Genomic DNA, 27,317 nt, shown 5'->3' with positions numbered 1-27,317 from the left:
CGTTGCAGCCAGTAAGCGTTTATGGGTAGAATGTTGTTTTACTGTGTTAGAGGCAGTATGAGGAGTTTGGTTAGAAGGCATCTCACAGGTGCCATAGGTTTCATCTGTTTATTATGAACGTTTTTGACAAAGATAGTAGGTCTGACTTACTTGTTGTGAAAAGCACATTTTACGCCAACCAACCTTAAAGGATGGATTGGTAGTAGGCCGCTTGTAGTCATATTTTGCTACATGGAATCTTAAAGCGATTATAGGGTTTTGGTGCTAGTTGCGCTCAAACTAACTCGGCGAGTAGGGCATTGCAAGGCCTTCAAATGAGGGCCTTACAGGTTAATTTGTCTGCTAGGCTCTTGTAAATTGTAAGAAAATTAAAGCTAACATATATATGCATATATTTTGTGTGCTACATGTTGGTGTTAAACTGGTATTAATAAGGTATAACCAATGGCCAACCTTGTTAAAGGGTAAAAATTACTAATACAGTAATACTATCAAAGTGTGCAGCATTACACAGCATAATTGGTCAATCAATCATTAATAGGCATTTGTATAGCGCACTGCTCACCCGGAGGGTCTCAAGGCGCTGGGGGGGGGGGGGGGGGGGGGGGAACGCTACTGCTCGAACAGCCAGGTCTTGAGTTGCTTCCTGAAGGCGAGATGGTCTTGCGTTGTCCGGAGGTGGATGGGGAGGGAGTTCCATGTCTTGGCTGCCAGGTAGGAGAAGGATCTTCCTCCGGCGGTGGCTCTGCGGATGCGGGGGACGGTGGCGAGAGCGAGGCTGGCGGAGCGGAGCTGGCGGGTGGGCTTGTGGAAGGTCAGGCGGCTGTTGAGGAACTTGGGGCCCAGGTCGTGGAGGGCCTTGTGTGCGTGGGTGAGGAGTCGGAACGTGATTCTTTTGTTGACGGGGAGCCAGTGCAGGTCTCTCAGGTGTCCGGAGATGTGGCTGTGTCGGGGGATGTCCAGGATGAGTCGTGCTGAGGCGTTCTGGATCCGTTGGAGTTTCTTCTGGAGTTTGGCGGTGGTGCCGGCGTAGAGGGCGTTCCCGTAGTCCAGCCGACTGGTGACGAGGGCCTGGGTGACCGTCTTCCTGGTCTCCGTGGGGATCCACCGGAAGATCTTTCGAAGCATGCGCAGGGTGTTGAAGCATGAAGACGAGACGGCGTTGACTTGTCTGGTCATCGAGAGGGAGGAGTCCAGGATGAAGCCTAGGTTGCGTGCGTGGTCTGTTGGCTTGGGGGTGGCTCCCAGGGCGGGGGGCCACCAGGAGTCGTCCCAGGCGGAGGGTGATGATCCCAGGATGAGGACCTCCGTCTTGTCTGAGTTCAGTTTCAGGCGGCAGTTCTTCATCCATTCGGCGAGGTCTTTCATCCCTTCGTGTAGGCTGGCTCTGGCGGCGTCCGGGTCGCTGGTGAGGGAGAGGATCAGCTGCGGGTCGTCGGCGTAGGTGATGATCTTGAGGTTGTGTTGACGTGCGATGGATGCGAGGGGGCTCATGTAGACGTTGAAGAGGGTGGGGCTGAGCGATGACCCTTGTGGAACGCCGCAGATGACTTCGGTGGCCGCTGACTGGAACGGGGGGAGGCGGACTCTCTGGGTTCTTCCGGCGAGGAATGAGGTGATCTACTCCAGGGCCTTCTCCTGGATGCCGGTGTTGTTCAGGCGCTGTACCAGGGTGCGGTGGCAGACAGTGTCGAACGCTGCGGAGAGGTCCAGGAGGATGAGGGCCGCAGTTTGTAATGTACACATTATTTGGAAATCGAGAAGCATCTGTCCACCAGTCTAAAGCATAAACGCAACTAGAAACCAAACCTCTGCGGGGTTGCAGTTCTCATGCCCAAGGTAAAAGCCTGATCGCACTTCTGCTCTAACATTTTCAGGGAAGAGAAGCTGACCTGTAATGCAAGAAGGACGACTGTCATGATCTTGGACCAGCACAAGGCCTAGCTGACTTGAGAATCTGTGTAGAGTACACCTTAAGGGACAGAAACCACTAAGGACTCACAAAATACGGTCAGCTTAGTGGACCAGAAGAAGCACGAAAGGCAACAGTCAGTCATTGTCTGGGCAACAAAATTGCAAAGAGCCTTTTTTTAAGCGAGACATCTTTTTAGGGAAATAGGTGAACATGCCCCTTCCTCCCTGTACTCTTACAGCCCATCATGTACCTTTTCCCAGTCCAGAAGTAGCCAGGAGTCTTAAGCATTCATTTCCCTAGCGCTCCTGATACAGGAAGTGTATGAATCACCTTTCTAGACCTTACAGTTTGGTAGATATAATTTTGAAATTGGACTAGTTCTTTATCCGTAAACTTGTCACAGCAAAAATAACGTCCACAGTTGTAATTACGGAGATACAGGCCACTAGAGAGGCATTATTATGCACAATTTATAAAGCGGATGCCTACATAAAAAAAAGAAGGTTTCCCATCTCTAGGCCATATTACGGAAAATAGATCAACCAGAATACTGTAAAAGGAGATGCGGAATTTGGAAAAATCCAAATGTCGAAAAATCTATGTTTTTAAGAATTTGTGAAATGGAGAGAGTGACTGACACTTCCTTAATGTTGAGGATAGATCATTCTAGAGTCTGGGTCGAAGGCAAAAGACAGGCGTGTCTCCTTGGCGGGTTTTTCCAATTCTAGGAATTACGGCTAACTTCAGATGACTGGAACGCAACAAGCGTGCAGGGGAATACCAAGAGACCAAGGTTCTAAGAAAGACAGTACCTAGATAGACAATGCCTTGAAATGTACACATTGCTCGATGGGTAACCAATACACAAGTGAATTAAAATGTGAGCTGATCGACTATCTCATATGACTCTTGGCTTCAACTGAAAACCAGCTGAGACCTAAACTGGTTCCAGAAACACTTAAACTGTTCTCTGAGACACTTGTAACTCAAAACCTGGTATCCAGTGGCTTGACACCAAGACACAGAAGCTACCTTGACTGCACCATAGTCTACATCAGTAGAAACACGCGTTTTACTGGTAGGCTTTTCGGTTCAATGACTTTATACTCCGACTAAAAAACAGTAAGATGTACATCTCTACACCTAGGGAAAATCACTGGTACAGAGGGACTAAAGACATTGTAGTAAGGTCGCTCAATTAAATCATTTTTGTCTGCAGCTCTCGTCCTTCAACTACATCTTTTGTAACCACTGCAGCAAAAGCCTCAAGGAGTCCTGAAATTGCACAAGTTGAGACATGTGTAGAATATACCAAATTAAGCTACTACCACGTAAACATGATAATCCATTTGCATGGTAATACAGCAAAACAGAACGGGACAGCACCTTGTACGTTTTCTATGTGCGTTATATTTGAACTGGGTTTAATTTACATGTACAACACCTCACTGGCTGGATATGGACTTTTGAGTAGACCTATTGTGTCATATGGTACGAGTCCCTAACCCCCAATCATCATCTACAGTACACCTGGTCTGCTTGACTTTTTAGGTCTCGCCTGGAGAACGCAGCGCGAAGCGCTGCTGTCGCCAGCGAGATCTATTGTTGCTGATTTGCCTCGGAAGTGGGACAGGAGATGGGCACGCGCAGGCTCTTGGCGGATTTGAGTTGGTGTACGCGCTTACAGCCACGCGGCGTGCACATCTCCTGTCCCCCTTCCCTCGCAAGTCAGCATGCAGTTTCACTTTCGTGAACATTCACTCGTTAAAAATGCAGCATTTGTTGGTGGACGCATGATTTACTGGCTTTCTCGTTAACGAACAACAGTATGCACACGTAAAATATGCGCGCAGTAGCTTTTCCTATGAGTGTACGACTAGCTTTTTCAGTACAAATAGCGATGATGTAATATTAGCATGCGGTAGGCTATGGCGCGTTCGTAAACACGTGCTACTGGCTTTCTCTGTAAACAAACACCAAAGATACCACGCGCCAGTTTTGTTAAATAAACTTCGCAAAAAAGCACGCAGTACCTTAATGCCCTTTAAGTTTGCAAACAAGGTGCTCCAAGTATATTCGCGCAGAATTATTTACTATTTATAAAAGTTGCCTACTAATCTATTTCTCCCTCTTTATAAACATACACAATGCTACTTCGGTACAGTTTATCACATGTAACATTTCACTTTTGCAGGAAAAACACCATATTTATATAATGCTCTACTACTACTTATCAGTTCCAGCCCAAGTATTAGAAACTCATACTATCGCAATAGATTACAAAAGGAAATACAGGCAGACCGTATTTTCGTATCCTTGCCTACCAACAGTCACTCTTCTACAACTAGAGATATTATCCAACCATCACAACCATATACAAAACAATACTTAGTTAAAGCATACCACACATTGCATGCCGTTTATTATATATTTTAAAATAATCCGCTATTAAGCCTGTTCGCAATACATAAAATACCCTTTTAGACTTTACAGACTATAAAAAGACTAACACTGTTTACACCGTTGCTATACTAAATGTCACTATTAATTATACTGAATATGTCGCCTCTAAAACGTCCTAATAAAAATACGCTAGGAATTTATAACAATTAAATGCCACAAACTAGACATTCATACATTAATATTGAAAAGCTTACACTTTTGGCGCCATTAAAATATTAATCTCCCAGCTGCTCAGCTCCTCGCAGACTGGTAACATACCACATTGTGCACGTGTATGGCATCGTTAGCAAAACGCCATGACCAGAACTGTGAACGAGCACGGAAGCCAAGTACTAGCACGTTCGTTTTTTTTCCCGCAGCATGCGTCTAGCAGTGTTGCGCAACTTTATCAGTAGACGATAACACACACATACTGCATTGGCATAACACATCTTAGCAGCCATCACAGTAAGATGGGGCACTTACGCTATAGAAATTTGTTGTGGGAGCAAAAAATAAGGCTGCGCCTACAAAGGAGCGTCAACAGTATTTGCTGATAAAAAATTGCTCCTATACGTACAGTCTCACCAAGTTTCCGTTTAAATAAATTATGTACACATGCCAAAGAACATCTAAAAGCCTACACATCTTCTGTACCTTTATGTGTCACCCCTACAATAGTGCACTTCAACATCCCTCGCTGCTGTCACACTACGAAGAATCACTGTTGCTATTGCTACCTATTACTTTAAGTCCAGGGAGACAAGCCATACCTTTTGTTAATGAAATGTTGCTCCCATGCGCACAGTCTCTCCAACTGCCGTTTAATTAAATAATGCCCACACAACAAAAACCCTTTCAGCCATCACAGTAGGAGGGGACACTTACACTATAGAAACCAGTTCTCAAAGCCGGAAAAAAAACCTGCGCCTACGAAGGAGCGTTGTTAGTTTTATAAGATGCCCTAATAAATCAAAAGTAATTCATGGCATTTAATTGGACACCGTGAATAAACAGAGCACATTCTATTTTATTTAATAAGCCGCTGTAAAGAATATTGCCGTGGCTCAAGCAGCTTGAGGAGTGACTTTTTTACAAAATATTAAAAGAGCGTATAGGTTGCTTTAGAGACCCTGAACCTCTTTCAAAGCTACATTAAGGAGAGATAACCAATATGCAGCATAAAAGCTGCAAGTGGGGGGCTCTCTCCACTAACCTTTAACCAGTCAGACATAAAACTGCAAAGTTTCACTAACCTCACAGAAGAAGCGCCCTCTAGTCTGTGTCAAAGCCAAGCCCCGTATTACTGACTTCTTTATCTCTGTGAGCTACAGTTACATATTTACAATTAAATCTAGGGGGTAATACTTTGCTAGCACCCCGCGCGATTGGCCGAGCAGAGCCGATGCAAGCACGCGGCCGGCGCCATAATTATAAGCAGTGCTCAGCCTCCCGTGGCAGCCTCCTTTGCAATGCAATAGGTCTTGCATTTGCGAGAGTTGGAGCTATTGGCATTGTAAATGACAATGCCTTTTATTTATGCGTTTGAAAACCTGCAAGCGGTGCCTGAACAAGCACTTATAGTCCTTGCTTATGAGAAGCAAGGCTGGCAGTCTCCTTTACTGCAAGCCTTGCTTCTCGTAAGCAAGGACTATGCATACAAAGTGCATGTTTATGCGCCGCTTGCAGGTTTTCAAACGCATAAATAAAAGGCATTGTCATTTACAATGCCAATAGCTCCAACTCTCGCAAATGCGAGACCTATTGCATTGCAAATGCTTGTCTACTATACTTGTCTGCTTGACTTTACTACTCAGAGTCAAGTGCCCGAAAGGAATAACTTTGATATACAAGAAGAGTGCTATAGTACTGCTGGCTCTGTGAAAAGTTTAGGTTTAATAATTAACTGATATTGCACACACTGCCAAGCTTAACAGCTCTTGGGCAGTACATCAATCAATCAATCAATCAATCAGGGGTTTGTATAGCACAGCTACTCACCCTTGAGGGTCTCAAGGCGCTTAACATACACATCAGTGGTAAACAACAGTACCCACAAAAAGGTAAACAATATAATTCTAGGCATCCTGAATGCCCAGAGAGCCCAAGAAAAGAGATGCACATAAGTGCATGTATGGAATTCGTAGTAGTGTTTGTTTTGACCACTAAATCGTTGTGATGTGTGTGAGACTGTAATGTGAATGGTGTGAGACTATGATACAAATAAATATTAGGAGAATGCATTGGGAGGTAATGAATTTGTGAAGGAAGGAAATTAGTCCAGGGTGACAAGATTGTGATTAAATGAGATTGTGAGTTACGAGATAGTGACAGCCAAAGTAGGCTCCACTGACAGAAGAAACCAAATGCAAAGTAGCAGTCAACGCTTTTCCTCTATAGGTACGGCCCTTTCGTCAATGCATATTTTCAGGGTTCTCATTTTCAAAAAATACTAAACAAAAAGTGGAGAGAGGAATAGCAATTTATGTAAGAGATTAATTTTTTTACCTGAAAATTTGGTTGTTTACGAGATTTGACCTGAAGGCTTTGAAAAATTCCCAGGTTATGTATCTGGCGATGCTACTCTAGCAGGAGAATTATCGTTGTGGAAGTGAAAGGGTTGAGATTTGCGTGTACTTGTGTGTGTGAAAAATGATCAGTGCCTCTGGGAGGTACAGAACAGGAAATTAAACTGGCTTTTGGCGAATCAAAATACTCATTTTTATTTTTTAATACTCGTATTTTTTTAAGTCTCTCTCTAACTAGCTGTTGCTGCTGTCCTTAACTGACTGTATCTGAAGTTTGCCTCTCACAGAGAGTAGCACTGAAGTATACAGAAAAGTATACTTCACCTTGAGAGAGAGCAAGAGAGACCTCCGACAGGACTAGGAAGTGGAGCTGGAATTTAAAAGTCTAAACCATCATTGTTTGGTTTACTCGATCCCACTCCCATTGTGCACGTTTCACAGTCAACTGTTAAGCTGGAGCCAACACAAATGCATGAAATGCGGGATCCCCACAGGAAAATGTGTCCCTTGGACACGTATGCCAGTGACAAATCGCTACTTCATATTACCAAGTCTAACAAGCATTGGAATAACCAATAGGTCTCGCCTTTGGGGCCTTATAAGTGTTTACCCAGAGCTATGGACTTTGCCAATGTCTTTAAGCTGTGCTGTAGAGAAGTGTGGCTGCTGTGCAGCTTGCTGAAAAGTTTTAATAAAAAAGTGTCAGAAGCATTTTTGTTACCTTATATATGACCAAGAAGGCATTATGTACAACTGAACAACCATATTAAAAAAAGTATTTACAATAAAAAATGTCCTCAGTTTTCTTTTGTTCTTGCAATGCTGGCAACTTGTTTCTGCCTATTCCAATGGTTGTTTGTTAAAGCTTTTTTTTGAGGGGGCATTAAGAATCGGAGGGTGAAGGTTGGGAACTAGTACCTGTATTATAACACTAGCAGCGGCCAGACGCTAGGGGAGAATCAACAGATGCCAGATTCAGAGAGCAGGCTGAGGTGGTGCTGAGGGATGCTGAGGTGGTAGTGGTGGTGGTGACTGGTGTGGAGACGATGCTAAGTTGATACTCAGGTCTTGCTGAGTGATGATGTGGTGGTGCACTAGTGCAAAGGCGATGCTGAGTGAGACTGATGTGGTGCTGAGTGATGCTGTGGTGGTGCTGAGTGATGCTGAGTGATGCTGTGGCGGCGCGGACTTCGTTACACTGTGCTTAAAAACTGTTGTGTAAGGGGAGCTGATTTCCGTGTGAAGCACTATAATGCCGTTGGTTCAAGTTCACGCTATAATTATGTGGGACAGGCAAGCGGGTGTGGCCTAATGTAATCCGACAATAGCAGGTGAAAGCACTAAGCCCGGAAGTTGTGTGCGCGCGTGCGCTAAACAGAAATAACAAGCGCGCGCCTCAAGTGGGGGAGTGCGGCCAAGAGCAGGGACGCGCAGTTTCCCTTGCCAGAGCGAGCGCAATAATTGCTACCAGATGGCGCTGCTCGCTCCCTCAAGGGAATTGCCAAACGTGTACGCGTTGCCATTCAAAGCAATGTGTGCACGTTTTTGCCTGAAAAAGGGAATCTATGGCTAAAGGTCTTTTTCCTACGCAGCGCATGCGTGTGGGAGACCTAAAAAGCATTGTCATTTACAATGCCAATAGCCGAAACTCTCGCAACTGCGAGACCTATTGCATTGCAAAAGCTTGTCACTATCTTGCACTGAACAAAACATTTGATGGGGAAAAATAAGTGCGGGTCCCAAAAATGAATGCTGATGAGCCCCACCTGAAGCCACTAGCTCACAGTGAGCACCGAGTCTAGCATTTCACCCATCACTTCAGCGTGAATTAGCACCAAGGGGGCTGGTGGGCTTGTCAGACTGCCTGTTGTTAAGTGGTGTGAACAGCAGCAGGGTGACAACAGCCATGGTGCCAGGATTTCCTGTGTTTCACACAAGCACAAATGATGAGTGCCCAGTGGAGCCCGCCCTCATCCGTAATGTGCGCTGCACATGACGGGCCATGTGCCGCCCCCTTAATAAGGTCAGAGCTGCTGGAATCCTTTATTGTGAAAGCCAGACTCCGGTCTGTTTATGTTCAGCCCAGACAATGCTTGGCTACACACCGCCAGAGTCATTAAAGTGATTAGCACCAAAAAATAAGCCGGTCAAAATGTAGACGCTACTGTAGACAGCGGTACCAGGAGGACCCTCATTTTCGAATGCTTCTCTTCCAAAGCACCTCTCATTTTAAAGCAGAGCCGTCCATTACTGTTAGGTTTGTGAAATAAACATAACTTCAAGTAACTTCTTCGGCCACAGAGTGGATATGCACCTGAATCTCGTTTCTTGTCAAAGATTAAGAAGGCAAGGGTTATCGAATAATGACGGGTGGCAAAAAGCACAGCTGAATGTTCGAACTTCGGTTACAATACTTGTTTAGCCACTTAAGTGCTAGCATTAAACGACATAAGATTACAGCTAACTCCTCCCTTCCGCCGCTCACGTCTCCAAGAGTTCGCACAATAGTACCATAGAGGCGGAAAATGTAACTATTTTTGCAGTTTCATATCAAGCGAACTGGACCCAAAAGTATTGGAGCGCTTTACATGAACGCCCGTTACATTGAACAAGAACACTAGGACTTGTGATGGTGGTGGAAAATCCGGCGGAAACTTAAATTAGGAGTATAAATTTACAGTGCAATTGTTTTGCCGCGCCTGCTTTTCGTGTCTTCACTCTATAAATTACAAGTCATATGGCTTTCATAAAAAAAAAAAAGTTTGATGTTTGAAATTTAAGTTTCACAAAACATTTTAACAGCTACAAGAGCAAAAACGTAATAACACCTGTGACTAAAGCGCTTAGAAACGGCAGAAGTACGGTACGCAGCGCTATGTAATACACATTTCCATTATTCTATTGTCATTATGCGTTTAGACATTATAATATAGGCTTCTGCTAACCCTTGCAAGCATATTTTACTCATTCTCGTTCCGATCAGTGTTTATTTTGTTTACCTCAAGAAGTATGAGAGGCATAGTGATTGAACACACACAACAGAGGCATCTTGCGAGATAACGCAGTCCTGCAGCCCAGGTAAAGTCAAAAAGCCAATCACATCTACTTAGCGAGGAAGGCAGATGTTTGTGTATTTGGCCAGCCAGCCATCGACACTCGGAGTGTTATTTTCATACCACGTGCATTGCCGGATTTTGGGAAGTCAACTTTTGTCTCACATGCAAATGAGTGAGACCTGCAAATGGATAAAGACCACTAACTGGGATCCGGCTAGCAGAGAGTTCACAAACTAGTTAGTTATGCCAGTTTAGGTCACTGGAGGTAAACTTCAACAAGCATTGCCCGCGCGTGCGAGCGGCTGCGAGACGCGATATGTGGGGGGGAGGGGGAGAAGCAAAAGAAAACAAGCCCGGGAGTTGTGTGCGCGCTTGCAAAAAAAAAAAAAACACGCGAGTGGTGTGCGCAAAAGGAGAGGCCAGGGTGCTAAAAGCTGGCGGCAGCGCGGGTGCGTGAACGCAAGCGCTAGGCCGTGTGGCAGCACTTTTAAAAGCCCTAACTAAATGTCTTGCAGAGCAGCGCATGCGCTGGCTCAGGCGAGACCTAAAAACTACGTTATTCGGCTATCTGGCTGTAGATTCTTAAAAGTGTTCTCCTCTGTAGATTCAAGACCCATATTTAAGAAGTTGCAACTGAATTAGAAACTAGCTCAATCTTGGATATTGAATCTTAATTATGCTAAGAGTATCAGGCAAGCAGAATGCTAAAACTCATCACCACTGCACACAATGCATTTGCAGTCTACCCATGTGTACTTCTAGAGAGGAAGTTCTCCATATACCATACAACGTATACTTTTTAAAGTCTATACACTGCAGCCATTGGTGTGATTTTGCAAGAGTACACTGGCATAAGACAACAAACATGTAAGGACTCATTACTTAAAAAACAGAGTGAATTATTTGTTTTAATGTGCTGAGAATAGAAAATATATTTGGTAACATCTTAACTCACTTTAAAATGTTGTTGCAAAAGACTAACATTGGGCATTATCAATGCATGCTGTTTGTTTATTTGGCTAGTTTCAGAAAGCACAACATTGCTGTACAAGTCAGGGAGTGAGGGTACACAGAAAATAAGGAACAGTTATGGGGAGAGAGGACTAGAACAGGCACAGAGCTCTGCAATAGGATGTGGGCAAAAAAATTGAGTGAAGTTGGGGGGCGAGGGAAGTTGACAATGTGAAGAAAAAGGCAGTCACTGAGGGGTGGTTGAAGAGTGGTTTGTCAAACAAAGGTTAAGCACTTAATTATAGCAATGAAACCACTTCACTTGTTCAGAAACAAAACTATATTACAAAATAAAATGTGTTTGCAAAACTGTAGTCTTACCTTATTTAGAAAACTTTTGAGAACGCTAGCAGCCTTAACTGAAAGGGATCTTGGTATACGAATTTGCTTTTCCAGAATAACTAAAATGAACAACAGAAGTTCATTGGAATTATGTTTATTTTCAGAACATAATAACGCTAAAATAACCAATGCTGCAATATACCTTGGAAAAGATAGTCCTCCGTGTTTTGATCAGGATTATCTGAGCTTCCAACTATGTCAAATGGTGACCTGCCAGCCATCATCTCAAACATGAGAACTCCCAGAGCCCACCAATCTACGCTGAAACCTAAAATAAAGCAAAACAATACAATCAATTATGTAATAAGCTTATTTTTTATATTGCTGTTACCAATGCATTTTATCTGTTTCAAATATCTAGATCAGATATACACAAACAGTTTAGACATTTACAAACAGAAGTTTGACTTTCTTGAATTTTATAAATTGAGATTGTATGGACATTAACAGACGCCAAGACTTTAATGGCAATAAAGTTCTTGTCTGGGAGTGGTTCATATCAAGCAGAGTCAAGGGGAAGGAACGGGTGTGGAATCTTCCAATATGGCAGCTTCTGTGTTGGGTATACTAGAATGACCACCTGTAACCAAACCTACAGGAAGCAAAATAAAATGTTCTGAAACCTGACATAAAAAAGTTTAAGAAAATGTAAAAGCAATGGCTTTCACGCTGATCTAATAATTATGGCAATACAATGTGACACTATTTGGACTGAGAAGATGCCTTCCATGTCTTGTATGTTCGGGTGCCAGAAAGGTTTGTTTGGAGCCCAAGCTCTTCTGTAAGCAGAACATAGAAATAACATAGCTCTTCATGGAGAAGAGGCGGGGCTGGTCACAGAAATTGACAACTTTCAGAAGTCAATACACAACAATGCTAGTCTACTTGACTGCTGTGAGCTTGATACAAACCTGCTACGGTCGTTATAACGGAATACTCAAGTCCCAAAATCAAATAATATTTTTCGGTGATCCTTGAGCACCTTCACCCATAAGAAGTGAAAACACAGACAGGATAATGAAACAGAATATCACTAATTACTTCTGACCGCTTCAAAACAAAATGGTAGATGGAGCTGTCCACTAATGTGAAAATCCAAGTTAACGGATACCTTCAATACATAAAAATATGATAAATACAGGTTGTGAACAAGATAAGGATAGGAGTAATGCAGGTGGTGGGCCATCCTTTACATCACTGGACTGTACATCTTGCCACAAAGGCGGCATTTAAGGCAAGACTGCCTTAACCAGTAAGTAATTTATACTTCCTATTTCAAGCTACAACTCTGCAGGCCTCTTGACACTATCCACGAGTTATCATATGTTTGACAACAGCTTCAAGAAGAAAAGCCTTTGAGTGTTGGGGTCACATGCATTTAAGAGTATAATTTTTTAACATTCTAGTTAAAACAAATAGGCTTTAAGTTTTCTCGCAGACTGAATGCGTGAGATATTCTAACTTTTTGTTGTCCAAGCATCGCCACACAACCATTTATACTTTGCATCATGCCCCATATAGGCAATCTTTAAAAGTGATGTATCTATTCTGGACAGAACAGAAGGGTGCTCATTCTGCACTGTAATCCATAATCTCCCAGCCATCAACTGCTCCCAGCAAACTGGACCCCACCGGTTCTAACCCCCACTTTGGAGGGAGAATTGGCGGGAAAACCAAGATAGGTGGAGAGGTGTGCCCACCTTTGACAACCCCACCACTCGGGTGGGGAGGCGAGGCGCAACTCTCAGTCCCTGCCATCTTGAAGATGGGGGACCCCACCTGTCAGAATGAGGCTTAGGTCCCCCTCCCACTGGAGGGTGACATAATAGGGGGTGTACCCACCCCAAGGAAGGGATACACTGGTCCCGACCTGTACCTACCTGAAACACCCCTAAATTTAGTACTATGGGGCAACCCTGAACCTTGTCTCCGCAGACAAGCAAGAAGAAGGATCGAAGAGCCGTGCTGAAGGAAGAAGAGGAGAATACCAACTGACTGGGCCTGTCCCAACCTCGACCTGCTCCAGCAGAATCCAGTTGTGTCCTGTAGCCAGCAGCCCCCCAGAACCCGGTGGACCTGCCCTGCCTTCCCTACAAAGACTTTGTTTCCTGTGAGCACCTGACTTGCTCAAGAATCAGGCTGTGGCCGAATCCCTGAGTCTGCACCAACCACTCTGCACCTTACGCCTATGGCCCGAGTTAGAGTGGCCGAACACGACAATAAGGTTTCCCCGGCGATCCTGACCTGGGATCTGGTGATCCCGGACCTACCTCAATCCTCATGACAAACACCTGCGGCCTCTATCTGGAGGATCCTCCAAACCGCGACCAGAGCTGGTAATGAAAACCAGACGCCTAAAGACACCCCTGCACCCGGCACCCCACGGCCTTGGGTGACCCAACCAACGGTGTTCAGGCAACCCCCAGCCTCCCAACTTACCTCTCCAACAAGAGGTCACCTTCAGAAAGTCTTCCTGCCTGAGCATGCAGTGTTTGCTCTGACTGGAGTTCCCCCACTGGGAGGAGGGGGCAGCTCACGTGGAAGTGAAAGCGGGGGCAGCTCAAGTGGAAGTGGGGGGGGGGGGGGGGCCAATGCTGGAGCGGCAAGCGTCCAAGTAACCTTGGAGGACAAGGGAGCCACAATGAACTTTGTGATTACAGTGGTGGTTCCGAGGAACTGTGTGCGCAAAAGAAACATTTGTAAACTTGAGTTTCCTTCTTCCGTCTTTTTATTTTTGTGATTTTTCTGAGCGGAGATTTTCCAAATGTAGCGATGCTACATCCTTTCCTGCTCGCTCTGCTCAGCGGTTCAACGGATATTCAGAACATTTTATGTTTCTTTAATTTGTAAGATTTTCTATAAGTATTGTTAGCCTAGAGAGGGTCTAAGGCCACTTCTTCCCAAACCTGCGTTGGTGAGGATCGATGCTGTGAAGACGGCGACTCGGGAGACTTCTACTGAGAGACCTGACCTGACCCATTTATGACAATTAGCTAGAATAGGTAATTATGAGAATAATGATTTTGCTTTTGATTGACTTTCATTTGAACTAATTTTAGATAAAGTACCATTATTTTAAATACAGTGTTGGTGGTTATTTCTTGTTGTTTATTGAATACTCTATTTTGATTATTGTTGTTTAGATCATGACTCAGGACAGTATCAAACTGATCCTATTGGCCTCACTGTAGATACAGGGTGTTTAGGAGTTTTCTCTCCGCAGGTTCAAGGCTGATAGAGTAATCGAGCGTATGTTAGTGAAATGGGCCCAAGTGTATGATGAGTGCATGTGCGTGTATCTGTGAAATTACTCTATCCGTGGAAGTAGGGAGAATTTGTATGCCCTGAATTGCACCACCAACTCACGGGACAAGCGGGGGCCCAACTCACGGGACAAGCGGGGGCCCAACTCACGGGACAAGCGGGGGCCCAACTCACGGGACAAGCGGGGGCCCAACTCACGGGACAAGCGGGGGCCCAACTCACGGGACAAGCGGGACCCAACTCACGGGACAAGCGGGACCCAACTCACGGGACAAGCTGGGACCCAACTCACGGGACAAGCTGGGACCCAACTCACGGGAGGGACAAGGGGGGGCCCAACTCACGGGAGGGACAAGGGGGGGCCCAACTCACGGGAGGGACAAGGGGGGGCCCAACTCACGGGAGGGACAAGGGGGGGCCCAACTCACGGGACATGGGGGGGACCAACTCACGGGACATGGGGGGGACCAACTCACGGGACATGGGGGGGCCCAACTCACGGGACATGGGGGGGCCCAACTCACGGGACATGGGGGGGACCAACTCACGGGACATGGGGGGGGACCAACTCACGGGACATGGGGGGGACCAACTCACGGGACATGGGGGGGACCAACTCACGGGACATGGGGGGGACCAACTCACGGGACATGGGGGGGACCAACTCACGGGACATGGGGGGACCAACTCACGGGACATGGGGGGGACCAACTCACGGGACATGGGGGGGACCAACTCACGGGACATGGGGGGGACCAACTCACGGGACATGGGGGGGACCAACTCACGGGACATGGGGGGGACCAACTCACGGGACATGGGGGGGACCAACTCACGGGACATGGGGGGGACCAACTCACGGGACATGGGGGGACCAACTCACGGGACATGGGGGGGCCAACTCACGGGACATGGGGGGGCCAACTCACGGGACATGGGGGGGCCAACTCACGGGACATGGGGGGCCAACTCATGGGGCAGGGAGGGGGAACAGGTCTACGGAATTGATGCATGCTGCTGAGGTCTGCCAAATAGTTGTCCACCCAGGTATGTACAATAGGAGGAGATGGACTGTGATGTATCGCCCACCGCCAGATGCCCTGGGCTAGAGCAGACAACTGTAGGGAGTGTGAGAGCCATGCTTCACAAACAAAACATGGCAGTTGTGTTGTCTGTCCAGAAAAGAACCACCTTATGTTGAGCTAGAAGAAGGAATGCCTTAAGGACTAGTTGGATCACTAGAAATTCAAAATGCTGGATGTGGCGATCCCTCTGATGGGTGTCCACACACCTTTTATAGTTAGGCCTTTTAGGTGTGCTGTCCAGCCAGTAAGTGAGGCCTCTGTGTTGATGGGCGCTTGCAGAACTGGATCCATGAAGGGCCGTTCCAGCAACAGGCTACTGACATTCCACCAGTGCAGACAACGAGGAGTACGCCCCAGATCAAAACTCCCAGTGAGCCTCCACTTACGACTACTGCGTTGCTAGGCACTCCTTTAATGGACACATGTGTAACCTGGCATGTGCAGCTATGAAAACCAGACGCCAAAAGACACCCCTGCACCCGACACCCCACGGCCTTGGGTGACCCAACCAACGGTGTTCAGGCAACCCCCAGCCTCTCCAACCAGAGGTCGCCTTCAGAAAGTCTTCCTGCCTGAGCATGCAGTGTTTGCTCTGACCGGAGTTCCCCCACTGGGAGGAGGGGAGAGGTGGGGCCATTGGGGGGGGGGGGGGGGGAAGCGCTCAAGTGGCCAGAAAATGTATTTTCTGGCCAAATTAATCGGCGTCCTATACAATCTGTGTGTAAATATTTAAAATGTATTAACCGTAGTCTATAGTTTGGACAGAGCTCCGCTAACTGCCCACAACAAAAGGACCTCTGTTCCTCTGATAGCGGAGGGTGGAGCTCCCCATTCCAATGTTGAAGGGATTGTGGTCGGACTACTGGCGCCGTGTCCTGCATCTGTCTGTACAGCCTGGTGACCAGCCTCCGAGGAGATGGGGAGCGGACCAGACCCTCCAGCGCCAGGAAGACCGGTGGGGGGGGGGCCCCGCCGGAAAGTTCACACTTAGCGTGCGGCATGCCGCCCGCAGCTTGTAATATAAAAATAATTCGGAGAAGTGCACCATCCGCCCCTCCGCCGCCACCGGGGGCTGCATAAATTTATTATCTGGAAATAAATCTGCAAACGTATGAAGGTGCATCCTCCGCAGCAGAGGCGACCCAATTCCGTCCTCAATACAAGGCAACAGAGGGTTTCGCGCCAGGGACAGAGATGGGGCATACAAAAGCGGCACACCTGCCCGTCGTCGCAGTTCCTCCAAGACCCAGCGCAGCATCTCAGCAGAGTCTACATCTCCCCGAGGGTGGCGCGCCTTCACACATCTGGCCACTTTCAGCGGGACTGGCGCCACAATGTCTTGTTCGACAGCTACATGAGGTTGGAAGGGAGTCGGGTGCACCCAGAAGTGCAAAAATTGGGCCTGTGCACATAGGGCGTATAGGCGCATGTCCGGAGCCCCCAGCCCTCCCTGTTTTAAAGGCAAGGTCAGCATATCCCAGGATGCCCGTGCCTGGCCTCCAGCCCACACCAGCGTAAGCAGGTGCGAACGCAGCATTGCAAAAAATTGTGATGTCAAAGGAACTGGGATATTCGCAAATAAATATAAAAATGTAGGCAATACAACCATTTTTACCAATGCAATCCTGCCCGTAAGGGACAGAGGCAGTCTCACCCATATCTTCACATTCTCCTCCAACCACGCAACAGCTCTGCCGTAGTTCAAATTCCAAATTTCTTGAGGGTCCCGGCTTAACCAAATTCCTAGATATTTAACAGCTTCCGCCTCCCACCTTAGGGGGTATTCTGAAGTGACCCTCGGGGTACCATCCGTCAGCGGGAAGACCACCGACTTGGACCAGTTCACCGAGATCCCAGCCAAACCTTCAAAATCGAATAAATTCACGTAGTACTATGTCCAGGTTCTCCTCCGGGTTTATGAGATAAAGTGTCACATCATCCGCATAGAGCGATATCAACAAACATCTGGAGCTGAACCCTATGCCCCGCGCCGTATGGTGTTGTCTAATGCGGGCTGCTAGGGGTTCCATCGCTATTGCGAATAGCAGCGGGGATAGTGGGCACCCCTGTCGCGTACCGCGCGAAATGGGGAACGGGTCAGAAATCATTCCGTTTACCCTGACCCTGGAACTTGGCATAGTATAGAGCAAGCAAATCTTTTTAATGAGTAGCGGGCTAAAACCTATGCGACTCAGTATTGTAAATAAATATGGCCATTCCAGAGTGTCGAAGGCTTTGGTGACATCTAAAAAGACCACCGCGGCATGTACGTCTGGGTGCAAATAGTGTAGGGTAGAAAAAATCGTGCGGATGTTGTGGGATGTAGAGCGCCCCGGAATGAACCCCGACTGATCTGGAAGAGCTATTAGAGCTAGCATAGGTTGTACTCTGTTGGCAATCAATTTGGCGAGAATTTTCACATCCACATTGATCAGAGAGAGCGGTCTGTATGAGTCCATCTCCTCCGCCGGTTTGTCGGGTTTTAGCAGCGTAATGATCAATGCTTCGCGCATTGTTGCAGGCAATATCCCTACCTCCAAAGCCTACTCGTAGACTGCGAGCAGTCGGGAGCCAGTTCTTCAGCGTATGCCTTATAAAAGGCAGTAGTCAGGCCATCTGGGCCCGGGGCCGTATCAAGAGGTAGGCTTTTGATTACTTGGGCTACATCCTCCGCATTAATCGGGAGGTCCATATATTCCCTATGGGTATTATTAAACCAGACCAGCGCTATGGACTCCAAAAAAGATTCCATCCCTTCCGGACTTGCGTCCTGAGTGGCAGTGTACAGGCCGGAGTAGAAGCCCGAGAAGGCATTCAGGATGGAGTCTTGTCCCCTAATCGTGGCGCCCGACTTCATGCGCAACTCATGAATGTATGCCGCGGATCTGGAAGGTCTTATCATAGTTGCCAGTGTGCGGCCTGGTCTATCCCCCTCCCCATACCTCCTTGCCTCAGCATATTTGCCCAAAAATTTCACCTTGCGCCGTGCCTCCTCAGCGTATTCTAGTAGCTTAGCCTTCAATAGACCTATGGTGTCGTGGGTGCCCGTCTCATAAAAGTTTTTTTCAAGGTCTTTAATGATAGCCTCCAGGGATGCAAACGTGCCTCGTATTGCTGTCAGCACCCCCGCCTGGCGGGCTATGCATTGGCCCCTAATAACTTTAAATGCTTCCCAAAGGGAGGATTCGGTAGCCACCGATCCTGTGTTCAGCGCAAAATACTCAGTAATATCCCCTCTAATCTCTTCTTTAAAGGCCTCATCAAGCAAGGCATGCGGTGGGAGGCGCCACAAAAAGCTACGATGGGGCAGACCAGGCATCGATAACCTCAGCAGGCACGGCGCGTGGTCAGACAGAGAACGGGGCATATGCTCGACCTCCGCTGTCCACAGAGCCACATCCCTGGATAGTAAACAATAGTCCAAATCGGGACCATGCATAGCGGTGGTCAGAGATATAAGTTCCCTCCCTCAGCCCGCCATGCCTGTCCTGCCACACATCAATCAACCCCTCCTCCTCCACAATCGCCCTCAGGGCGGCGCCAGCCATCGGGTGCAGGCTACGGGCAGTGCCCTGTCTGTCCAGTGCATCATCCAGGACCGCATTGAAGTCGCCACCCCAGAGAATAGTACTACATCCGGTTGCCCCCACCATCGCCCAGACCCTGTGAAAGAACTCAGGGGAGTCCACATTCGGGCCGTAAACAGCCACAATGGTCACCGGCACCCCACATAAGAGTCCCTGAACCAGTACATATTTCTCCTCTGGATCTCTTTGTGCCATCCCTTCTTTCCAGTCCAACCCTCGTTCGATCAATACAGCCACCCGCCCGAGCATAGTTGGAATACGTGGCAGAGTATACGTGACCCCATCTGGCATGACGAAGTTGGGGAGATGCGTGATCCTGCCCTTCTCTCTGGCGAGCCTTAGGATAATATCTCTATCTTGGTAGTTCAGAAGCTTTGCAATGATTGGCCTAGGCGGCGCTCCAACCGGTGGCCTCTGACCCAGCGATCTATGCGCCCTTTCCACCACAAAAACTGCAGATAGATGCGGGTCGAATAGTTCATGAAGTAAGTCCGCTATGTAGATCTCCATTTTGGATATAGCGGTTGTCTCCGGAATGCCCGTAACACGGAGGTTGTTGAGTCGCGACCTGGCTTCCAAGTCATCATTCTTCGCTCTAATGACTCACAGTAGTTTATCTATATGCAATAGTTGCTCCTTAGTTTCTACCTGAAACTCGTGGAAGTCAGTGGTATGATTGTCGAGCGTGTCCAAGCGCGTCTCGTGTGTCGCAACCTGTGATTTAACAGAGTCAAGTTGCGATGTGAGGGTATCCAATTTAGAATCAATGCTGCAGAGACTAACCTCATCTCCAGCAGGAGGGTCCTCAAATCTTCCCCTTGATCTTCTGCGACAGGTTTGTGCCGGTCCTCCGCCTGCGACGCAGCTTCGGAGTCCGCATGCCACGTCGCTCTTATGGTCGAAGGTGAGTTTCGGATGCTTCGCGTCGTGCTTCCCCATTTCAGCAGATACACTACGCCCACTGCGAGCTGCAGGATAAAGGAAATCAGCCGTCTCCCAAGTAGATCTCTCCTTCCTAGACTTTGATAATCCTCCACAGCAGGCCGTCGGGTGGGGGCAGGTGCATAGGACAGATAAGGCGCTCTCCAAGTGCCATCCACCGCGCCGCAGGCGGATCAGGCCTCACATCCGCCTTTTCAGCTTCCGAGCACAGGACAACTGGGTGCAGCCTGCGAATCAGGCGATCCCGGCTCCGCAGCGGCGCAGCAGTGTGTGCTTAAAGTATCACATCCAGTCCCCATCTACATTAGCTAGGGCCCAGGCTGGTCTCCTCCGCTGCCCAATGATAGTACTTCCAGCTGCGTAGCGCCAGGTAAGCACAGAAGTCACGAGTGCAAACGGCCCAGCAGGCAGATTTAACCTCGTTTGGTCAATACTCCAAGTTGGCGCGATGTGCGCATACGACATACGGGGGGGACCGGCAGCACAGCGACACAGCGAAGCACCTTCACAACTCACAGGGGGGGCCCGCGTCCAGTATCAAGCACCATCTTACTTCACAGCAGGCATATTATAACAGTCTCACCTCCTCTGCCCCTCCGAGCAGGGGGCTCTCGCGGTTAGCAGCCACTGCGCCAGAGAAAATGGCCGTCATCAAATGCCCCCACAGGTATTGCAGAGCGTCGGTTACAGCAGGGCCACTGGAGCAGCAGCACACACCGGTGCAGCAGCGACGCGACTCCAGGCCAGCGCTCGCTGTTCCACCGGTCCGCACCAGGAGTGTCCCGGGCGACCCGGCAGGACGCCTCTCGCCTCGCAGACTCACCGGGGCCCGGGCGGCCTCCCAAGCGTCACCGTCGGATCCGCGATCAGGCGAACGGGGTCACTACATCCCCGCTGAAGTCAGCGTCCGGGCTCCACAGGGCTGCACAGTTCTGCCTTCACACAATCGTAGGCGCAGATTCACCTCACCAGCTTCAGGGCCTTAGTCGGCGCGGGCGCCCCGGGCTCGATTTTGACGGTCCTGCCCCCGCTCCAGGGAGGCGTCCGGTCCTCTCGCAGCCAAGGCTTCGGAAGGCGATATCTCCGTTACCTGTCGCCCTGCGCCCTCAATTTTTTGTCTGCCAATGCCACATAGCCCGCGTCAGCTCCGCAGCAGGTCCGGGCGGGTCTAGCCGATCCGAGAGTGCAGGATTAGTAAAGTATTTTTTTCCGGCCGGCGGAGCTCGCTCAAGCGGCGGCCATTTTGCAGCTCAGCAGGCCACGCCCCCCAAGTGGGCTAGAGTTGACTGGATATTGCATGAAGTGCATTTGGTCTTTGTTGACCTGCCAATATCTGTCCATAGTAGCAGTAATTTTTAAATGGACACCTGTTCACTGAAAAGTGGAACAGTAACAGAGTAGACTATTTAACAGGCTGCCGACAAATCTCACTACATGGTAACAAATGTTGATCTGAACAAATTTAGAGCAATAGACCCAGCAACTAAGTGTCAAAATGATGAGTGATCATCCCCACTTAATGAATTCAGCAAGGTTAATGTTACAGTTTGATAGAATTTGTTAGTAGCACTCCCACAGCTCGCCAAAGAAGTGACTTCTGAAACACCTGCCAGAAGGAAACCTGCATTACAGTAATACATCTGCATGGAAAGAAACCCAAGGATTGCTTAACAGTAAACTGAACTGTGTTTGGTCTTTCACTGAAACTTTATATCTCTGGAGCACTATGTAAACCGGATTATTCTGTCTCAGGAGCTGGGCGTTCCTCTTATGAATAGCTGCATCGACATGATCTTTGCATATTCTGTAAACATGCTTTCCCAACGCTTGCACAAAGTTAAAAACCAAAATTAACAGTCCCTGTTAAAACACTTTAAAGAGGTGGAAATGCAAGTGCCTCGTTTTTACATAGCATGTAAAACTGGTGCTTTTTAATTTCCTGAATTTCTGCAGATGCGATTAGCCCAGGATCACAACATTCAAATGGGAAAGTGAACTTGGGCCTCCTAATTCCACAGCTGGCAATTTAGCCTTGTATTATCTCTCAACTACTCCTCAAATGCCACTGTTGAATGTAAATCCATCTATCATAAGGAGTGCTTCTATTATTCCATTAAAGTGGTGAAAAATACTAAGCAGATCATTTCCATACAGAGGTCTCCTCAAAGGGGGACGGGTTCTGGATGGGGGGGTAATGTGACATATCTTTAATCAAATGGGGCACACATATGTGATCTAAACAAGTCAATATTGGGCCAGCAAAGAAAATGAAGAGCTTATTTACAGTCCAAAAAGATTTGAAGACATAAGGTGATCGACTAGAAGCTTATACCATTCTTTTCAACAAACAGAAAAAAAGCATAATAAACATCCTCAAAATGCAGTCTTATTTTTCCTTTTATTTTCTTTGCACACAGTCATGACTTTTAGCACAAAATAAATGTGCAACAGAATGAAAATTATAAAGCAACTATTGCTCCTATAGAGATATCAATCAAATTTCAGCTTAAATATTTGCATTCCTCACGAATTCCAACATTAGGCATTTTAAATACCAAAGCAAGTCTGTGAAGTAAATAAAACAGACATTCAAGAGCTGGGTAAATAATTACCATAATCTTCTCCTCTCAAGATCTCTGGGGCAATATAATTTGGAGTACCACAAAAAGTGCTTGTTGTATCACCAGGCCTCAATCCTTCCTAAAGAAAAAAAGCAATTTTCTGATTTTAAACAATTTGTCATGTGTTTTAGCGATCAAAACTTCAGCAACAAAACATGGTGAGAGACCATGTATGCATGTAGGTAGGTCGAAGCATGTGTTTATGAATAGAAATATGAATGCGCAGGCAAAAGTATGCAAATGGATGCACACATGTTGATTGATGCATGTATGAAGAAGGGTACTTGTGCGTGGATAAATGTGTGTATGTGCATCTGGACTTAGGGTGGAAATATGCAAGTGGTGGGTACATTTGTAGAAGAGAACTTAAGTGTAGATTGCCGGTTACAGTCCAACTGCACTGGGGCCAAGAAAAGAGCATGTATAGTATCGGAAGGGTGAAATGGAGAACCCAGATATCAGTACATACAACTGAGATTAGTCTGAAAGGCTCTGGCAGCTCAACAAGCACTGGCAGCATAGGCAGCAAGCATTGAAAATGCATTAGGTCTCGCCTTTGATTAAGTTAAAGCCATTTGCTTTGCTAATGGTATTGTATAACAAAGCAAATGGCTTTAACTTAAGAAAACACAAGACCTATTACGTTTTTAATGCTTGTTATGGCAGTGTTTGGCATTCTAAATGAGATACATTTGAGCTCTTATAGGATGAGTTGTCCCAAAGTGTAGACTGAATATATTCATAATAATAAAAGTAAACTCCGAGGTCATTAAATGCGTGCAAGGAATAAAAGAAAACCTGCATCATGATTAAGTGCCAAAACCATAAATGTTCCCTACCTTCATTTGGTGATGAGCAAAACTACTGCTCGCAAACCTTATTGTCCGTCTCTATCCTTTAAACAAGCACTCCAACTGCATGCTACTGCTGACAGGGGGTGCCTTCAGATGCAACTAAGTTTCAAAAACACCACTACGTCCAAACTACTACCGATCTCAGGCTCTCATATGACCCGTTTGTATTTTAAAATCATGACGCCTTTGCCTTTTCAGAAAAAACATGAACAGTCGTCCAGCCTCTCATGTTAGGTTATTTCATCCGCAAATGTTTGTTGGTAGTGCTCTGAAGAAACACGCACCCTGGCTTTGTGTGTATTGTGCAAAAACAGTTGGACAGAATGCAGAACAATGTCATACATTCACCCCAGTACAGAGATCTGGGCCTAAATCCATCGTTTTTTTGCTCACCGTGCCATTCCAGTTTGAACCCAGCCATATGCAAATCAGTTTTGACCCTGTGCCTCATGGGAACAGTCCATCCCGAACTGCCAAGCCAGGTCCTCCCTGGACTGGAAACAAGCATCCTAGGACCGGTTTCAGGCTCGACTGTTCCCAGGAGGCACAGGGTCAAGACTGATTTGCATATGGCCATGTCTGGAGTGGAGTGGTGAGCAAAATAACGATGGATTAAACCCAGATCTGTGACTGGGGGTGAATGTTTTGTCAATGTGCAACATTCCGTCCATCATCTTGTGTGTTTTGCTGTTCGCCCTATGTGGGAAGGGTATGCCCAGACGTGGGTCCCGTGCTCACTACGCCACTGGAGTCAAACTATCCTGGCTGAAGAGGGGTGAAACCCCAAAACTGGTCCTAGGATGCTTGATTCCGATCCAGGGAAGACAAGGCTTGGCAGTTCGGGCTGGACTGTTCTCAGGAGGCACAGGGTCAAGACTGATTTGCATATGGCCATTTCTGAACTGGGGTGGCATGGTGAGCAAAATAACGATGGATTAAACCCAGATCTGTGACTAGGGGTGAAGGTTTTGTCAATGTGCAACATTCCGTCCATCATCATGTGTGTTTTTGTGTGTATTGTACCTTACAATTAGAAGAACTGAATAGCTTAGTTCCGTGGTGTTTGCGCGCAACCTTGAGTCCTGAGTTACGAATGCTTTTATCAAACAGGTTGCTCTTTCTTACTCGCAGTATAACTCGCAGCGCTTAGAAGAACCATACTTCGTCCTTGAAAGCGCAATGCATGCTGGAATATCACGAGCACAAACTAGGCTCCAAGAGTCGGATTCTAGAACAGACATGGGTTAACAGACTGTGGTTTTATCAAGTGAACAGCTCCGGTTTGACTACGGGACAGGACAGCTCTGTTCCATTACTGCATTTTACAAGTCGGGCTATTTCTGGAGCACAAAGTGTGATGTGCATTTTCAATCTTAAAGCAGCATACATCGAAACGGCTGACAAGGACACCTAAAAGGTGCCCGATTAGATTGCTTCTTGAGAACTGATGCAGGTCTAGACAATGTAAATTAGCACCGTCCCCATTAATAGTAACTGGGCTTAACGTAGAGAGCACGCTAGTAATAGAAACCGGAAATGAACAGGCTCTCTGCTTTGGCAAAGGCAGCCACTTGTTTATGATTGCATCGCGCTTTCACTAAGTGAAAGCGCGATGCAAAAATAAACACGCGGCTGCCTTGGCCACAGCCGAATGACAACAACAAGCGCAGTCCCGAAAGTGAAAGAGGACCGCGCAGCAGACGGAGCTTGGCAGCGATCTCTTGTCTTTATGTGGCCATGTGTTTCTAACACATGGCCCCATAAAGATAACAACTTGCTTTGCAACAGACGCAAAGTAGGCAACAGAGTTGGCTCGGAGGCGAAAGGGCGTCCACCAAAAAGCCTAATTTCCAATGGCAGGCCACCGTTTAGCATAAATGGTGACGCCAGCCAATGGAAATGAGGGGCGGGGCTTAAAGCCCTCTTCTGAAAGTCCTCTCTTACAAAATCTCTCGCGGTGGCGGAGCAGGGCTCTGCCCTGCAACACCACGCGAGACCTAAAAAGCTTGAATAGGGCAAGTCATCTTCCCTGCAATGTTAGCGAAGGACACATCCAGTTATGATATTCCCCAGGTGAAGAATTCTCTCCCCATCATCCAACCCTGGAAGTCTAGGGAGTATTGCAATATAAACCCAGCCAAGACCGAGCTTGTTCTAATTGCAAATGCCAGCCATCAACTCCAGATACAGAAATGAATGGTGCAATGAACAACTTCACACTACATGTTGACAGTGCCAAATCACTGAGCTTTCAAATTGACAAACTACAAATTTAAGAAGAACTATATCAAGACTGTCTGGCATCAACTGACCATGTTCCTCAGAGTTAAGCTACTTTACTTAGACTACCACTTCAGAACAGCTTGTCCAGGTGCTTGTTTTTTGACACTATAATTAAGGCAAAGGTGCACTAGCAGGCACCCGAGAAACCCAACTTTTCTATCAAGTGTTCTTACAGCGTTCCGCTTAATCAAAGGCCTTCGGATTTGACAGGACAAACCCCAAAATCTTCACAAGCTCGTATCCACTGCATTATCTTGATAAACTGCTGCATAATCTACAAAGCTGTGCAGAGGCAGCACACTATAACTGGCATCCACAATCAAATGTTCTGGAGGGCCAAGTAAGACATGCAGGAGGAGCATCATGAGATCTGAGGCCATGAAAACAAACAAGTGAGCCGCAGACAGCAGGCTGTCTTATATTATGCATAAAGGGTGTGGAATGTAGCTGCCAGCACAATCAGTCCCCCACTTCATAAAGCAGCACAATACCCTAGGCTTAAAGTTTAACATTCTTTCCGTTTAACCTCACAACTACCAGAGGTTTAAAAGTGCCACCATATCCCTTGAAGCACTTTGCCCGCCACCATCTTCCTCTCGCCGCCCCCTAAAATATGCCGCCCCCTAAAATATGCTGTGCTAATTTCAATTCCTGTTGCCCGTCACCCATTTCTTTCTGCACCATATTCCTCCCACTACTGTAAGCACTCTGTGGCTTTATAACTAGACTCATGTCATGTCCATACAGTCAAACCGGGGACTACTGGTTGGGAAATGGTAGTTGTGTTATAGGGAATTACTGGTATAACAAAAAATGTTGTAGTAAAACTGCCAGTTCAGGAAACCAAAACGAGGTTTGACAAGTTCATAATTTGCTGGAGGCTAGACGTTAATGTACAATAGGTGATATGTCTGTTAAATAGTTTAACTACCTATACTCAATATTGCTAATTATAGATGTACAGGCTGAGACGTTTTCACACGAGTTATAATAAACAAGTTAAGATATTTCTAACCATATTGTGTGAGTAATAAAAGAAAAACAAACTTTAATTTTTGGAGGAAAAAGACCCTGCATATACGTACAAACCGAAATCTTAACTGGAGAGGGAAAAGAGCTAGCAGATTAAAAACAAGCTTGAATTGAAACTAAAACATCTTAACTATTTGACATTTCTACCTTAATGTTAGCTAAAATAGGGACAAATTAAGATAAAAGGTAAAACGGTTTAATAAACTTCGCTTTCTCACCTTGCACATCCCATAATCCGTAAGCTTTATATGCCCTTCAGAATCCAACAACACATTGTCCAGCTTCAAATCTCTGTATATTATGCCTCGTTCATGTAGATAGTTTAACGCAAGGCTGATTTCAGCAGAGTAAAATC

The 27,317-nt window shown here is 46.8% G+C and overlaps 1 protein-coding gene across 2 annotated transcripts in view; it reads right to left on the bottom strand.

The window, feature by feature from the left end:
• Positions 1-27,317, bottom strand: part of PRKCI (protein kinase C iota) — a 238,358-nt gene that overhangs the window by 84,726 nt on the left and 126,315 nt on the right. For both annotated transcript variants that reach the window (XM_085635235.1, XM_085635236.1), the window contains 4 exons: positions 27,181-27,316; positions 22,785-22,872; positions 11,437-11,562; positions 11,274-11,353 (listed from right to left, as the gene is read on the bottom strand). In XM_085635235.1, the coding sequence (XP_085491361.1) occupies positions 11,274-11,353; positions 11,437-11,562; positions 22,785-22,872; positions 27,181-27,316 (430 nt within the window). The remainder of the gene's footprint in view (positions 1-11,273; positions 11,354-11,436; positions 11,563-22,784; positions 22,873-27,180; position 27,317) is intronic.

The sequence above is a fragment of the Triturus cristatus genome, chromosome 11 (genome assembly GCF_964204655.1).
Source record: "Triturus cristatus chromosome 11, aTriCri1.1, whole genome shotgun sequence".
Classification (NCBI taxonomy): Eukaryota; Metazoa; Chordata; class Amphibia; order Caudata; family Salamandridae; genus Triturus; species Triturus cristatus.
The sequence above is the reverse complement of the archived record's forward strand: the minus strand, read 5'-3'. Positions and strand labels throughout refer to the sequence as shown.